The sequence below is a fragment of the Gopherus evgoodei genome, chromosome 1 (assembly GCF_007399415.2).
Source record: "Gopherus evgoodei ecotype Sinaloan lineage chromosome 1, rGopEvg1_v1.p, whole genome shotgun sequence".
Lineage (NCBI taxonomy): Eukaryota > Metazoa > Chordata > Testudines > Testudinidae > Gopherus > Gopherus evgoodei.
Genome location: NC_044322.1, coordinates 202,866,881 through 202,883,696, shown reverse-complemented (window position 1 = coordinate 202,883,696; position 16,816 = coordinate 202,866,881). Strand labels below are relative to the sequence as shown.

Sequence of the window (16,816 nt, the reverse complement as noted above, 5' to 3'; positions counted from 1 at the left end):
CACAAAGAGAGCAGAGTAGGGGTGAGAGTCAGGTCCACAGTAACTGTGGCAAACACTATATTGAAAATAGCATTATTTTCTCACTCTATTTAATATTTTGCATTTATTTAGCACCTTTCATCCAAAACAAGTGCACTTAATATGTGAAAAATAATACCATCCTACTATCACATTTAGCAAAAATTTATAATAAGGACTGACAATTTCTTTGTCTTTTTATATTTTTATCCATTACAGTGTACTCTCAGACTACAAAATATAAGAGGCAAAGTTTGGGTTGTGAGACCATCTTAATGGATAAACAAGCCAATTTTTTTTCCTGTAAGGTAACCGGCCCACGCAAATCACCATGTACTATTTTGTTTGGTTTTTTCACCCCACAAGCCAAACAAAGAAATAATCTTGCTGTCCTTATCAATTCTAGTGGGTGCTGTATACAGTATGTACATCACAGATGGCAATGTGGTTTAGCGGTTTGAAGAGAGAACTGGGAGCCTAGTGTGCTAGCCAACTGACTTGCTATGAGACCTAGTGTAAATCATTCTGTGTTTTAACATTCCCCGCCCCCCTACTGTAAAACTGATATTAAATTACCTAATTACAGCTAAAACAGGTTGAATTATTCATTGTGAATACTATGAGTTGGAGATTTATTCCTCTTTTCTGCTCACAAGTCAGACACAAACCAATCCTGGTTTGTTTGGGGTTTTTTTTGGTGGTCTATTCATTATCCAGGGTGTGTGATTGGTACACATAGTATTGTACTGCTTCCCAACTGGATGACAAATTTCCAAAACTAGAGAAAACCACATAACGCACTTCAAAAACAATTTATCAGCCTAGTAATAATTTTTACCAGAATTGTGAAACTTTCAAGATTCATGATCATTTACACAAATACTAGCTGTCTAAACCCTCATAAAGAACAAAATAACAGGAGGTAACAAGTCAGTGGATTGAATTTAATACTCTGATTTTGAAATTGACCTTAATATTCAACGTGCTCTACCTGCAGCAGCCATCAGTAACACATGAGGAATCTCTTTGTGTTTTAGGATTCTGGCTGGAAATATTTATTGACATTTTTTAGTGCCTAAAAATACCAAAGTTACCACAGTTTATTTCCTCCCCTAAGCACAGGGACAAATGACAACGTCCCAGATATTGCCAGCTGGTAAATTAGCAAATGCTGACTTTTTAATGGTGACCACTTTCACCTGGGGTATTGGGTAAAGGGAGTACTTCCATGATAGAATTACTACCCCTCTTTGAGCCACTCTCTAATAACACTCATCAAGAAAACCACCTCAAACAAACCTGGATTTCTTTGACACTTCTTGCATACAATATTAGGCAGATTCCCATGAGGAGGCAGAAGAGTCCAATGGTAAAGAAGCTGGAGAGGACAGTCGGAGCTGCGAGCTTGGGCTTCCAGGCTGGCAGTTTCTGTTGTTTAAATGCGCTGTTATCTGGACATCTGGAGGGACATTCTTGTGCTCCTTGGCTGTTCTTATTTTTCATGCTGTTGCCGTTGGAGAAGGGTGTGTGTTTTGGGGGGTGGGGATGGGGTAAGGATGTCTGCGTTAGACTTGGTCTCAACTTAAAAACTCTCTCTGATGTTGGAGGCTGTGTTGTTTCTATAAACCTTTGTTACTTCCTGTAATTACTCATTAACTAGACTTCTCTTCCTCAGTACAGGCTCATCTTGTCCGTTGGTGACCTCAATCACCTTAATCAGTTGGTGCTATCGGCCACGGTGTACTTTAGTCAGAGTCACAGGAACTGCATCCTAGACACTCCGGACACTCTGGGAAAGTCACTGAGAGTCTTTTTCTGCTGCACCACTTAGTACAGTAGAACCTCAGAGTGACGAACACCTCGGGAATGGAGACTGTTTGTAACTGAACAAAATGATATGGTTCTTTCAGAAGTTTACAGCAGAGCATTGACTGTACTGTACTGTTTTCTTTTTTTTGGTCTCTGCTGCTGTCTGATTGCGTACTTTCAGTTCCAAGTGAGGAATTTGATTGACCGGTCAGTTCGTAACTCTGGGGTTCATAACTCTGAGGTTCTTCTGTAAAGAGTTTATTAGGTTTCACTACGTTCTGAGCTATTGATCACTTGCAGGGGCACGGCCTGCTACTTGAAAGGTCTGTACACAGTCTGATCCCTTACTCCCTCTCTTCCCTTTATTTCCATAGTCACCCTAAACAGAGCAGTGCTATCAAAAGCAAAAATGGCTTTTACAAGAGAATGCTGTGTTGGATAACAATGCAAAAGGCTCCTACCCAGTGAGTGGCCCTGCTGGAGAACTTACCAAGGTAGGAACTGCAATGCCCTTTGTAAGGGCACAGCGTTTGGAGACTTGGTATGGCCCCCTTTGAGTTCTCAAGTGCTAGTTTTGGTACTGTGCACCCTTCCCCCTTTTGCACTGGGAGCACAAGATCCCAAAAGGAACGATCATTGTATCCTCTTCTCATCACCTCACTTTAGGCCCGACCACAATCTAGTCAACAATGTAACCAACACAGAAGCTGCAGGTCAAGGGAGAGATCTAACAATGTAGTAAGTGGCTTGACAGAACAAGAGCTAAATAGTTCAGACTGCATCCCAAGGTATATTCCCTCGTACTCACTGGCTGACATGCATTATAAATGGAATTTGTTGACAGATCACACCAATGTTTGATTAAATAAATTCCTATTAAATCATCCACGTACAGGCAGTTTTGACTTTTAGCCAAAAGCACCCAGAAATGTTTACTAAAAACTTTGTGTCATTTTTTCAATCAATTTGAGTGTTCCCTACTACAGATATCCATATTTTGCTAACTAGTCCAATGAATATGTTTTACTCTATATGCTCTATAGAGCCAACACAGCCAAGGAACAGCAAATTGTATTCTGACATCATAGTAATCAAAATTAACTAAAATTCTAGTAACAAATTCTTTATTTGCTGATAATATGGAAACCAGACAAATCTCATGAAAAGGGCTATAGGATTTTTACTCACCACAAGTGGTCAGGGCTTCAGTTTTGTGTCTATTTGAAAGATGGTCCCTACAGCAACACAGTACCCACTAACAGGCACTAACTTTGATATGCAGCGTGGTTGAATAGTATTCAGCAAAGGTTGCCAGTCGTCATTACATATCACATGATTTGCCAGCGGCAGATATGGTCATGATTCTACAGTTTCTATCTCATGACAATAGCAACACTGGTTGGTGGGATCACTCACATGAATAAGAGTTGCAAGATTAGACTGTTTTTATGCTGTAGGTATCATGATAATTTTCTATCTTAAGAAGCACTTAGCCTTCAAAGTTTCCTGCCCTAGCATGAACAGTGGTGAGGGTGCAAGAGCCACTGTTATTTTCCAGCATGCATCTTTATGATATAATGTAGTGACAGGGTTTGTGGAGGACAAGAGAGGTCTAACTCATCAACACGCTGTGGGGGTAGCTACATGAGGTAGTAAAGGAGCGATATGGCTAAAACATCTCGGCCAACTCTGGACCGGTCTCTGTAATGGCCAGATGCCTTCTGCATGCTAGGAAGCAGCAACAGTGAGGGCTGGGAATTTCTGGGCCCAGAACTGGCACGGGCTGTCTTCTATCACTCCTAGAGGGGGAGTGAAGGTGGTCCTTTTGGAAGAGTGGAAGGAGGGGACAGAAGAAGAGTGGCTGTGGGATTCACTCAGGACAAGTGCACTCATCCTCAGTGTCCTAAGGGTAATAGAGAACCCACACCTACTGTTTTACATGCAACATACATCTAATTTCAGTATCATACTGTTCAGGCAGTAACAATCCCTGGTACGGAATCTACATACAAAATTTTGCTTTATTATAAGACGGCCAGAAGCTGACAAACATTGTAATACGCATTTCTGCTAAGCATCTCAGAAACGGAAGAACTGAATCCAGTCAGCCACTGAACAGTTGCCTACTACAGACAATGATAAGTGAAATACAGCTGTAAATTGCATCCATGTTTGTTACACCATTAAAAGAGTCCCAGCTTCACAGAATCCTCTCTGCACAGCTTTATAATTCCCATTTCCAGAAGGTCAATTGCTTCTCTCCTTATCTGAAGGAAACAAAAATTAAACAAGACATGAAGTAGGAATATTACTGAAAATGTTCTGCACACACCCCGTTATTCTGCTTAGCTACACGAGTTTTATTAGAGGCTGAGTAAAGGAGAGACCCTCACACACAAATGCAAGTTTTACAAAAGAAATATAATAAACTCTAGAAACTACCTATTTAGATGAATGTCTCTTAGCTTATCTACTTTTAAGACCCCCAGACTAACAGCATAGCAAGGCCAGGAGCTCCACTGCAGTTATGGTTACACCAGGGCTTTCATTATAACCCCATTGTCAGTTCTGACTACCTTACAGAGAAGTTCACCTTTTGGGCTGAATGTTTCCAGGCTTCAGCTCAGCCCAGACATGAAGGCTGTGGGAAAAGCCTGGCAAATTTCTGTTCTGCCCTTTTTGAGTTATATAAAGGGTGGTGGTGGGGGGATAATAATCTCTCCATTTGAAGTACATTTGAAAAGCTTTTTCGCTCACGCAATTTGACTAACTGAACTTCACAAGCTGATATTTTCAGACTACCTGAAGGCTCAGCCCCTATACTGTTTACAAAAAGAACAAGCGTAATGGGGTCACAAAAGGGTTTGAAAAGCTCAGTGGGATGCTTGCATATTAGGGACTTTTGTCAACCTTGGGAGCTAGGCTAGTACTTTGTATTGCAGCCAATATCTATGTAGTACGTTCTAGTGAGAAAACTTTGTCTATAGGCAGTTTAAACTGTGAAGCCAGCCTATATTGGGCTCGTTATGCTTTGGCAGAGTTTAGAAGTTCTTCAGGAGAGAGCCTTGGAAGCTCCTCTAGCCTGATTATTCTGAATGTCTCCTTTTCTCTCTCTTCTATTTAGGGTGCAGGGAGGGGCAAACAGGGACATGAACATACAACAACTTTCCCTAATGTGATGTTAGGGTTACACCATCTGCCTAGTGTTAAGTTAGGAAATATGGAAGAATACATAACTCTGCCTGTGACACTGCAACAGCCTGGCATCAGGATGTCCCTGTTCTCTCCAGATGTGGTGGAGTCTAGAACCAAGGCATGGGAGGGCTTTGGTTTTTGTTTTTAAACTTGTGTGTTTATTAGAACTCCACCAGGTAAAAAATTAACTCTGCACACCAACGTGTCCAAGAAGGGCTGCTCTCTGCGTTGTTCTTAGCCCACAACCTCAGTCCTCTCTGCTGCCTTCTCCAGGCCCCCTCCCCCCGAAAATGAGGTAAGTGTGCATTTAGAGGGAGCTGTGGGCACTTCACACCTCCAAAAAATCAGGCTATGAGTTTTTCCATATGCTAATATAAAAATATGCTTGTGTTTCCAGTGCTCCTTGGCTTCCATGTATTTAAACAAATAATACTGCCATATTTACAGTAAGATGCAGTAATGAATCCTGTTAATTCTACATGACCAAAAGTTATTCTGCAGATAGAAGTTATTGAAGAAATCAGGGCCATCTTGTAAAAGTGACTCCACCTGGTCCCCTACTGGTGCAATTTTGCATCCATGAATAATTATAGATACAAAAGAATGAGTACATCATCTGACTGAGTCTGCTAATTGAGTTGCTAGCAGTTACACCCTATCATCACTCCCACCTTCACTTAACTGTGGATACCAATTAGTTGTGTGATTTTTGCAGGTCCACAAACTGGAAGTCATTTCTGAAAATCTGGCACTATCATGTTATTATTTATTACTATTTATAGTGTTCTTGGCATTTTACACCCAAGTAGGAGAACAAGGTGCTGGCTCAATGAGATTTGACTTCAAATGTAAAATCTTGCCTTTGCCAGTACCTGTTGGGATTCACTATTGCCCTGTTATGACATTTTATTTGTAATATGCTATCTGAGTATAGTTTAGTATATACCTTTCATATAAATGATTTTCCTGAACTCTTTCTGGCATATGAAGTAGTACAAAGTATTGTACTACAAGATGCTTCACATATGTATTAAAGATTGTTGGGGGAAAACCCCGTATGTTGTGTTATCAGAGACACAGCATATGATTGAAGGCTGTTCCATAATGCAGAAGATGCACAAAAGGGCAAAGCTGGTGTTACACATTCATCCTTAACTTGCACAATTCCTAGGCTTTTAATTTTGTATTTGTAATGTTACATTATTTTTTTCTAGTTAAATACAGTTTGAGTCACAAATTTATTATCCAGGCAACATCCCAGTTGTAGGACTACTCCCCATGGCTAGATTCTATTCAAGAAGTTTGGCATGTTCCCTGCAGAACAAATGTTTTATTAAGCAGTAAGAAATGGCTAGGAGGCCTCAGTCTCAGCTTTGCAATAGCACAGGTTCAAATCCAGGTAGATCAGCCAGAGGCTGCAGTTTGCTGCCTCTGGCTGACTCACAGAAACCCAGGTCCGTCTGTACTCCACATGAGCCCAGAGCACTTTTCGTAATAGTAAAGCTTTGTGCCAGTGTCCTTTGCTCATATTTCTGTGGTCCGTTCATCAGTGTCCACACGGCTGACATATCCGTTTTAATGCAAGTACCCTATCAAACTCACACCTTGAGATGTCTATTGATGATTTACCACAAGGGGGAGCCTCTTTGCTTCATTAAGTGAAGCTGCTCTTTTTGCTGCTTGATTTCTTCAAGGTATTTTAGCAAACACTGTAGTTCATCCTGGAGCATGAGAAATACAACCTTGTGCACGTGGTGGAGTGTGATACAACACACTCAAAAATATGTTAAAATACATAGCAAGGTGGATGACAATTTTCTTCCTTGTGAAAGAGGTCTGTGCTGCCTGTGAAAGGGATTGTCCTCTGGAGGCTCCAGACACTGACCGTTTAGACGTTACCCATGCATGCACGGGAGAGAGGTAGCCTTTTCATACTGATTGGAGAGACTTGTGGTCAGTTATCTCTCTGGGCTGAACACTGGTTATCTATATAGCCTACTACATATCAAATAGCACAATACCACAGCACAACGCTGCACACCTAACAATGCGAGTGCTGCAACATGCCACTGAAAACCACATGGAATTGTCAGGATGAGAAGGCTCTACCAGTGGCTTACAGACCCATGAGATTTGCTGTTCTGTGGTGTCATATTGTTCTAAACAAGGCTGTAGTGCGACTCAACAGGCCAATGTGCTCCTTCCATCTCGGAGTCAGTAAATGTGTCCTCAAAAGCTGCTGAATCTTATTTCCTTTTCTTCAATTTCTGAGGAAAACTTTCCTCCGAGGAGCTGGTTGCTGAGAGTCTCTGGGAGGGGCAGAACTACTAGCTCACAGACATCTGAGCAGGAAAAATTGGTAGAGGGCGCTGGAACACATTGGTACTGTTTGCTGCAGCTCATGAGATGAGAGATGAAGAAGTGTCTTAGTTCAGAGTTGGAGAACCCAGCGTGCAGAATTATAGGTAAAATGCTAATTCCTTTGTGTTCCTTGAGTACTGATACCAAAAGTCAGTCTCATAGAAGAAAATCCTGACTTCCCAGCATTTCAAGTGTTAACTACGTCTAGACAGAAAGGTTCATATAATTACATCATTGTTTAAAAAGGTGACCATACTGTACTGTACCTCAGGGATATCAATCATTCTCCTTAACTTCTGATCTCTCCAGTTCCAATCCAAAATCAGATACTTCAAGGAGTTCAAGCTAAGGCCATCTGAAAAGACAGTGCAAGTCTTACTATAAAAAAGGTAAAATGACATGTGCTTATCAAAATGATTTTTGACTTTTGCATCCTTTGCAGTCTGTTCCCAGGGCATTAAACATTAAGCACTACATTTGCTGGTTGGAAAACTAACGCAATGACACTGTAAACGTCTTTACCACATAATCCCATGCCTTTTCAAGAAGATAAACACAAAAGCAGAGCAACTGCTGTTGCCAGGCTTGTCAAGAGCCAATATCCTGCCTGCAAAGAATTCCCCAGACTTCCTCTTCATGAAACCACAGGAGCTGAGTTTCCATGGCTGACGACGACTTGGTAAATTATAAGGACTTGAGCCAACAAGAGCCTATCAGTGGGAATTGAGGATGGTCAGAAACTTGCACAATCAGGCCCTAAATAAGCTTCAGATCAGCAGCACTGCGAAGGGCTTTGGTCATCTTCCATTTGAATGGAAGGAAACAAGGAGGCAGATGGTTCTTTGGGAAATGACCTTCTGCCAGCCCTGCTAACTCTTCCATATCTAGTGGGTGATGTCCACAATTTTTTCTGCTAGCTTTTTCTCAGTAACCTCTTGTGGCAGCACTGAACTGTCAAACAGCTCTAAACATGAAGAACACATAGTCAGCTTCTGGTCCTAGCCCACTGTCTCTCCTCTTGATATATCTTTGGGCTGATGCAGCAACATCAGCTCTATGACGTGCTGTTGAATTGGGATATCTTAACACTGTTGTAAAGGACAGCAACAATGAAACATCTCACTGTTCCTGTGCTTCCTGGAGGGAGAAACAGTGGAGTCCCATGCCAGAGCTAGCTACTACCCTTGAGCAGAGTATAGCTTGGCCAAATGATCTGAAGAAGGAACTAACTATGACAGGACCATGGTTAGTATCCTGTGATATCTACACTACATTTTGTTTTTATTGCAAATATCTATTTAGGAAGCAAAATATATGGCAGGAAAAAAACTTAGATTTGAGAAGGAGAAGGAGGGTTAAACAGATAAACTAACTTCCTGTTCAAGAACTACATGCCTGGCAGGAGATTGTGAATAATAAATTGAAAGACCAAGCAAATCCAGATTTTTTGGGAGGGTTTTTCAATAAAAGCTGAAATTGAACTCAGAATTGTGCATAGCATAGTTCCTTTTGTCTAAGCCACTGTGTTCAGCTTCCTGGATTTTTAACTTTATATTCTTGACCTGCATTTGAGAGTAGATCGCCAAATTCACTGACTCAGGTTAGTCCAGAACCTTCAAACTCTATTGAAGTTTCACTTATTCTGCCATGTGCAACATGTCCATTACCAGAGCCCATTCCAGCCTCTCTCCTACCTTGTTTTACTAGCGCTTTTATTCTTCCAGGTGTTCCTACACCCAGGTGGATGACCCTATTCTCCAGCATGTTCAACTGTTCTTTTATCTAATTCAAGGACAGAAAGAGAAGATGTTGCATCAGTAAACCCACAAGTGTTTAGGATTCCCTCTTAAAGAACATTTTATTCCACATTGGAGGTAAATTCCAAGTAGCACAATAACTCCTCTTAAAACACCATCTAAAGCCAGGCCCATATGGAGAAGTAGTGCACAGCAAGATGGGGTATAATCTACAGTATTCTGGCCTGCTGCGCGTAACTGTCCCAGTGAGCCCTGCTACCATGCATTAAGAGTTCCATAAGCACATTAAGGAACTTTTAGTATGTGGTACTGGGGTCCACATGGGCAGTTAGCGTGTGGAAGCTAAAGCACGGTACATTCAGACAGCAAGAGACACACTGTTCATCTCTCAGACTGTAAAACTGATACATATGGAGGAAAGGCACAAAGGGCACTGAGGTGTCCAACTCCCTCTGAAAGTCAATAACTGAAATTCACTCGATTGTGCTTTTCAAAATCTGACCCTGAATACTTTTTCTGAGGTCTGAATAAATGGAGAGCAAACAACCTGGGGAAAGTTAATGCAAAACTGGATTCACACTAATCTGCCCAAGACTGGAGAAGGATGAAATAAACTGTGTGTGACATTTGCCTGTTTGACAGTATTTATATAGAAGGCCAAATTTTCACCCACTGTCTCTGCTTCCTTTCCTACCATTTGTACACACAAACAGGCATTTGCATTGGGTAGCTGAGGATCTGACTACCTGATTTGCACCCATCAATGTGGTTGAAGGGGGAGTCTTGTGGATGGGAACACATGTACATGCTTTTTGGTTTTGGTTTTTAAGCAGGCACAAAATCAGAGGCTGGTTTGAGGCACGGAATGTTTGACTGGATACCACACAGGTTACTGATGGATGTTCTGATCTTAACATAAGTGCCCATGCTGCCCCAAAAACCACAGGGGCATGAGGAGAGTTTGAGGAGCGATCAGAGGAAGTGCTTGGTTGAATGCCCAGAACTGTGCTGTTGGGGTACAGAAAGGAAGCCCTTATCTAAAGGAAGGTGCTATGACCATGAAAAGTATCATTACAATATCACAACAAAGACAATGGCATGTGATTGGTTAGCTATTTCACCAAAACTAGTGCTGAACTTGCTTACCTTTATGTGCTTTGCAAACAATTTAATAACTCTGCAGTCTCCTTTGAATGCCGTCAATGACCTAGTAGAGGATAAATTAAAAATAAACTCAAACATCAGAACTCGGATTCTGAGCGTATAACAGGCATAAGAGGAAACCAAAAATAGTTAAAACTAGTGCTTTAGAATGGGCTGTCTGAATGAGTTAGGTGCCCAATTCCCATTGACTCCTATTTGTGCTTTGAAAACATCCCAATAAATTATTATTTAAATCTATATTCGATACTTGTAATGATCTACAACCAGACTTGCACACTAGAAGGCACAATTTAGGAGTAATTTACGTATATCTTTTTGACAGATATTTATGTAATATTTAAAGAACATGTACTTTTACAATTGACTTATTTCAAGACTATTGACTAATCAATTGCCAAATTTAAATAAAAGAATGATTTCACTATTGAATTATAGGCACACCAGAAAGCATTCTGAACCGGAAATTTAAGTTATTACAATTTGTTTATGCAATTATTAGGAAAATTATCCCTTCTGGGCTGTCATAACCCTTACTACAGAAAGGAACCTTGATATCCACACCTGTGCAGACCTCAACTCTTTTTATCAGAAGACCAGAATTGCATCCTAAGCCTTTGATTTGGGACATAGTTCTATATATAGAAAATGTCATGATCTATATAATGAACTCAGCAGGAGAAAATGAGTATGGAGTTTACAAAACTCCAGTTGAAATAGGCTTTTTCCTGCACTCAGGAAGAAATTAATGCACCATTGACATGCGAGTCACATGTTAAAGCCTTCCTTTACAACCATGAAGTCTAGAAACTTTTTTTTTAAACAATACTGAGATTCAACTGTCATCATGTGAGTTCTGGACCTAAGAGAGGAGACATGGCCACAGTTTTCATGCCTTCAACCCAGCCTTGCACTTCTCTGCTCTTCATTCCATGATGTGTTGTGGGATAGCAAGATCTGAACCTGCTATTGGGAAAGCTGGGAGCAGAGGAGCCTGGATATTTGGATCAAGAGTATAGAGTGGAGAATGCAAACCACTTATCTAGCAATATGTGTTGCAGAAACTACCACACTTCTTATCAAGAGACTGGAGAAAGAGAAACAAATCCTGATTTCCATACCTTCTGTTGGGGAAGTCAGGTTTGGGCAGGAAGCCTTTCAAATCTCCTGAATCAATATACAAATCTCATCAACCCTATACCTGTGGAATCAAATGGAGCTAATGTGCTTTTTTTATACTCCATCAATTCATAGAATATCAGGGTTGGAAGGAACCTCAGGAGGTCATCTAGTCCAACCCCCTGCTCAAAGCAAGACCAATCCCCAGACAGATTTTTGCACCAGATCCCTAAATGGCCCCCTCAAGGATTGAACTCACAACCCTAGGTTTAGCAGACCAATGCTCAAACCACTAAGCTATTCCTCCCCCCTTTATGTGGATACACCAGAGCCTGTTCCCACAGTATCCTCACCCTGTTTTTCACAAGTTACAAGGCCCAGGGAGCATCAGGGGTAGAAGCAGCACCTCAGCATAAAATTGACAACAATTGCTGGACAGGAACCAAATACGGAGAAGGGTCCTGCAGACACCACATCACTCTCAGAGAAATGAGAAAGGAAAGTGACCATACAACGGGGTGGATCAGACACAGGAATGGTTACTGGGACAGACAGCAGGATGGGATGGAATAGAAGCTGGGACACAACCTATATGCCAGCAAAACATGGAAAACAAAAACAGAGCCCACAAAATCTAGAATCAGTGATGGCAAAGGGAAAGAAAGCAGGAGAAAGAAAAGCACATGAGGAACCAGAGATAAATAACTGTGCAGCTAATATGACAGAAGAGAGAGGGAAACTCAGACTTTTTCTGCTCCACTCTCTCAACAACAGGGAGTGTGGAATGAGACTTCCGTGCATTGTGAGTTACTGAAAGACTTTCCATGCCGAAGTAAGGGAGTAACACTCCTGTGCACATCGGGGACAATGGAAAGAGATAGCAGAGACAACATCTCAGTTCTGCACTGTGATGTCACCCTACCAGCACAAAGTCCAGCCTTGTGAAGTCAGCAGTGAGCTTAGCACAGAACCTGAGTGAAAGACGAAGCTTGGGCTCCCTTCCCAGAAGGGACTAGAGACTTCAGCACAGCAGGAGCAGAGTGACTGGATGCACCACCTGGTGGCTCAGAGAAGTCCTTATGAACAAATAAGTTCTGTGTATGAAGAATGAGTGTGTGTGCTGACAGGGATCTGTGTGCAAACAGGAGGAAAGTTCAGAGAAAATCCTACAGCAGTGAGGCTATGAAGATGTGGACCTTGTCCTTGTAAAACATCATATAGGTCAGCTCTGAAGTAAACACCCTGATCTCAGACACCCTACAGGCAGACGTTATTGTGACCAGGAAAGAAACTTTCCAAGAGAGGAGGAGAAGGGAGCAGAGAGCCAGAGGCTCGAAGGAAGGACCCCTGAGCCATGACAGCATAAGGTAGAGGTCCCAGGAAGGGACAGGATCCCTGAAATGAGGGTAGAGACTCTCCAGACCTTTCAAAAACCAAACTGTCATGTCATGAGCAAAGACCAACCTGCCTGGGGCAGAGGGTGGAAGGCCAAAATAGTGGCCAAGTGGACTTCCATTGATGACAAGGCCAGCCCTTGGAGCCTGAGGTGCAGAAGATAGTCCAGGATTACCTGCAGCAAAGCCTGCTCAGCACGGATATCCCAGGCTGAGGTCCAGCATTTGAACCGCTTCCACTTAGCCAGGCAGGTCGCTCTGGTGGAGGGATTTCTGCTACCCAACAAGACCTGTTGGACATGGGCTGAGCATTCCTGTTCCTCTGCATTTAGCCATACAGAAGCCACACTGTCAAGTGCAGCAACGCCAGGTTCTGATGCAGAAGACCTGGTTCTGGGACAGCAGGTCTGGCCAGAGAGGAAGTTGCATCGGGGCAGCTACCAGAAGGTCCAGCAGCGTGCCGAACCAGTGCTGCCAAGGCCACATAGAGGCTATCTGGATCACCTTTGCTGTATCCTGTTTAATCTTCATAAGGACCTTGTAAATTAGTGGCACCGGTGGGAAGGCGGACATCAGAACCCCTGACCATGGGAGCAGAAAGGTGTCTGGACAGGGGGCCCCTTTCCAATCTCCGGAACGAGCAGAACACGTGGCATTTCCGATTCTGACAGGACACGAACAGGTCCACTTGGGGAGTCGCCCACCTCCGGAAGATCCCATTGAGCGCCTCCAGATGGAACGATCACTCGTGCTGAGATGAGAAAGTCCTGCTGAGGTGATCTGATAACTCGTTCCTGCCCCAGGTAGATGCACAGCTACCAGATGAATGACATGCTGTACAGAGAAGTCCCAAAGGCGGAGAGCTTCTTGGCAAAGGGCCAATGACCTGGCTCTGCACTACCTGTTGATGTAATACATAGCAGCAGTATTGTCTGTCAGGACATGCACCACCTTGCCCTTCATGTGGGACAGGGAAGCTGGCAGGCCAAGTGAACTGCTTTGAGCTCCCTGACATTTATGTGGAGGGACAGATCGTCCCACGACCAGCGGCCTTGCGTCGCTGGTGCTGTTGGTTGCTGCTCCGAGGTGGCGGCTGAGGGATGGAGAGATGGAGGCATCAGCATCACAGGTATGCCCAACATGCTCCAGTAGGGCCATTGGCCTTGCTGCCACCATGGCATCATGGGGGTCGACACAGCCTCAAGTGCACAATCGCGCCGGTGCTGTCGCAGTGAGGGGCTGAATTCTCTTTCTGTACCCGAGGAATCACCTTCAGGTGAACACGGAGGTGCTGTCAAAGCTAGTGTCTGGTGGCTAACCATCGCCGCAGGAGACCGGTGCCTCAAGTAGAAGGATCAGTGCCGGGACCTGGGGGATTAGTACCGTAACAGAGACCACTCCGACTCTCTGGGAGATGTGGATCTGCGCTGAGGAGACAGCTGGCAGCAGGATGATTGGTGCCAGCGATACAGTGACCAGTGCATTCCTCTAGGCCAGTGGTTCTCAAACTTTTGTACTGGTGACCTCTTTCACATAGCAAACCTCTGAGTGCGACCTCCCCTTATAAATTAAAAACACTTTTTTATATATTTAACACCATTATAAATGCTAGAGGCAAAGTGGGGTTTGGGGTGGAGGCTGACAGCTCGTGACCCACCATGTAACAACCTCGCAACCCCCTTAAGGGATCCCGACCCCTAGTTTGAGAATCTATGTCCTAGGCGACCTGCATCAAGAGGGTGGAGACTGTGAGCATGGTGCTGGCGATGTAGTATGTCCCGCAGAAGACAGTGACCTGGGGCGTGGAAACTGAGAGCGCTGTCTTGTCTCTAGAGACTGGCATCGTTCGCCTGCCCTTTGGGGGGGTCTATACAGCTGGCTTGCACTCACCGAGAGCCTTTGCCATGTCCCATGACACGTGTGGTGCTGGCAGCACTGGTAGAGGCCTCTGCTCTCCCAGGAGAGCCTGGGAAGGTGTCAGCCCTGCCACTAGTCTGGGTCCCCTACCGCTCCCTGGAGTCAGTGGCAGATCCCTAGGAGGGCTACAGGGCCCCAATCGGGCAAGTGTCCCCAGGTGGCTCTGGTGTGGGCTGACGGTCTGAACTGGGTCCTTTGCCCTTCTTGCTTGGTGACAGGGAGTCGCTCTTCTTCGACCATTTCTTAGGTATCGGCAACGGGGAGCGGTGCCGGGCAGAGCCTGGTGCCAGGGGTGTGCTGCACACTGACGCCAAGGTGATCGGGGCAGAGTCTGGCTGGGAAGGCTCAGATGCTGGGCAGAGAGCAGCCTCCATGAGAAGAGCTCTCAAATGGATGTCTCGCTCTTTCTGAGTCCTGGGACAAAAGTTCTCACAGATGCGACACTTGATTCTTCCCAGGCAATTCCCCCAAGCACTTGAGGCAGCCGCTATGGAGGTCACTAACAGGCATAGGCCTGCTACAGTCAGAGCAGGGCTTAAAACCCAGAGACTGAGGCATGCCCCACCTGGGGCAAAGTCCCCGCTGGGACGCTATCTCTAACTAACGACTTACTAACTATGGTAAACAAACTATTTACAAGGCCTTAAGGCTCGAAAACTGAAGTAGAAGAACTGCTAACCCCTATCAGGCGAAGGAAAGGTGCTCCAACTAACCACCACAGGCAGTAAGAAGGAACTGAGAGGGTGTAGGGCTAGCGACGCCTAATATATCGATGCATGAACATGGCACTAAGAGGGCACCACTGCCAACCCTATGGATACAGCTAAGGCAAAAATCTCCAATGGGAGCACACGTTGGTGCGTGCACACCTAAAATAGAATCAACATGAGCAAGCACTCGAAGAACAACATTGATTTGTTAAACAGCACTTATCCCGCTAAAAAGCAAAAAGGTACAATTTGTTCTCAAATACATACATTCGTGACGTTGGCATCTCTGATATTGGCAACATTGCCAGTAATCAGGCAGCTCAAAGCTGGCAGAAACCTCCACACATCTCCCTCTCAGTCACCAGCAAACATTTCCCCCTGGCCCTCACAAATATGATGCAAATTACAACTAACAGAGAGAATACGGGGCAGAAGATACACACTCCAGTCAGTGCATGTCACACACTTCCCTCCCGCAACCTGCCCTTTAGCCTACCAACAACACAGTGCACAGACATCAGCAACTCTGGGGGGACTGAAATAGCTCCTTGCTCCCGTCCAGATTTCCACCCTATGGCTTCAGGAGCTAGGGAAACAGGCATTAGGGCGCGGTCACCTAGAAAAACTGCAAGTACATCCAGAGTGTCTAAGCTATGGGAGGGGAAAAAATGTTCCTTGTGCCAGTCTTGCAAACAGAGCTGGATTTGTGAAGACCCTGGCTTCATGGAGCAGCCAATATTTTATCACCAGTGTCACAGTAGTTAGTATTTTTCTTTAAGGCCAAGCTAATGAAGTTAGGAAACTCTCAGCTTTCAACAGGAAAAAAAAAAAAAAAAAAAAGGATTCTAGCCCTCATGGTTGCAGAGAAAAGATTGTACATGTAACCATAGTGCAGCCTAAAGACTCAAAAACACAGAAGACAGAATTCAAAATAAAGCTTATTCTCTGTAAATCGGTGTAAAACGAGTGACAGAATCACACCCTCCAGAGCAGGCCTAGTATTCCAAGCAGGCGAAAACAGGCCATTACACAGACCAGTGTTTCTCAACCAGTGAAAAGTGACCCTGGGAAGCAGAGTCACAAAATCCAAGCAGGGTGGGGGATGTGAGGCACTGAAAATTTTATTACCATCTATTATCACCGATACATTTTCTTTACTCTTACTTTTATAGTGAAGAAGGGGTTGCCAACCTGAAAAGAACGAGAAACAATAATACAGGCCAGACACACTGATCTCCATAGAGGTCCCAGAGCCCTGTGTTTCTACTGAAGTTTGTCATAGAAATGTCCTGACAGCGTACTCAAAATGATAGTGTTGAGCTATGCATTTTTATGCACTTAATCTGTTCTTAAGTGTAATAGGCTGAATGTCTTT

General features: G+C 43.9%; 2 protein-coding genes across 11 annotated transcripts in view; both read right to left on the bottom strand.

The window, feature by feature from the left end:
- Positions 1 to 1,880, bottom strand: part of LOC115661032 — a 49,837-nt gene extending 47,957 nt beyond the window's left edge. For 2 of the 3 annotated variants that reach the window (XM_030583165.1, XM_030583173.1), the window contains exon 1: positions 1,318 to 1,880. In XM_030583165.1, the coding sequence (XP_030439025.1) occupies positions 1,318 to 1,521 (204 nt within the window). In that variant the 5' untranslated portion in view covers positions 1,522 to 1,880. The remainder of the gene's footprint in view (positions 1 to 1,317) is intronic. The other variant, XM_030583159.1, reaches the window with a different exon arrangement.
- A 96-nt stretch (positions 1,881 to 1,976) lies between these two features.
- Positions 1,977 to 16,816, bottom strand: part of CMSS1 (cms1 ribosomal small subunit homolog) — a 383,107-nt gene continuing 368,267 nt past the window's right edge. For all 8 annotated transcript variants that reach the window (XM_030583094.1, XM_030583121.1, XM_030583148.1 and 5 more), the window contains exons 7-10: positions 10,287 to 10,347; positions 9,078 to 9,165; positions 7,650 to 7,738; positions 1,977 to 4,094 (exon numbers count right to left, since the gene is read on the bottom strand). In XM_030583094.1, the coding sequence (XP_030438954.1) occupies positions 4,011 to 4,094; positions 7,650 to 7,738; positions 9,078 to 9,165; positions 10,287 to 10,347 (322 nt within the window). In that variant the 3' untranslated portion in view covers positions 1,977 to 4,010. The remainder of the gene's footprint in view (positions 4,095 to 7,649; positions 7,739 to 9,077; positions 9,166 to 10,286; positions 10,348 to 16,816) is intronic.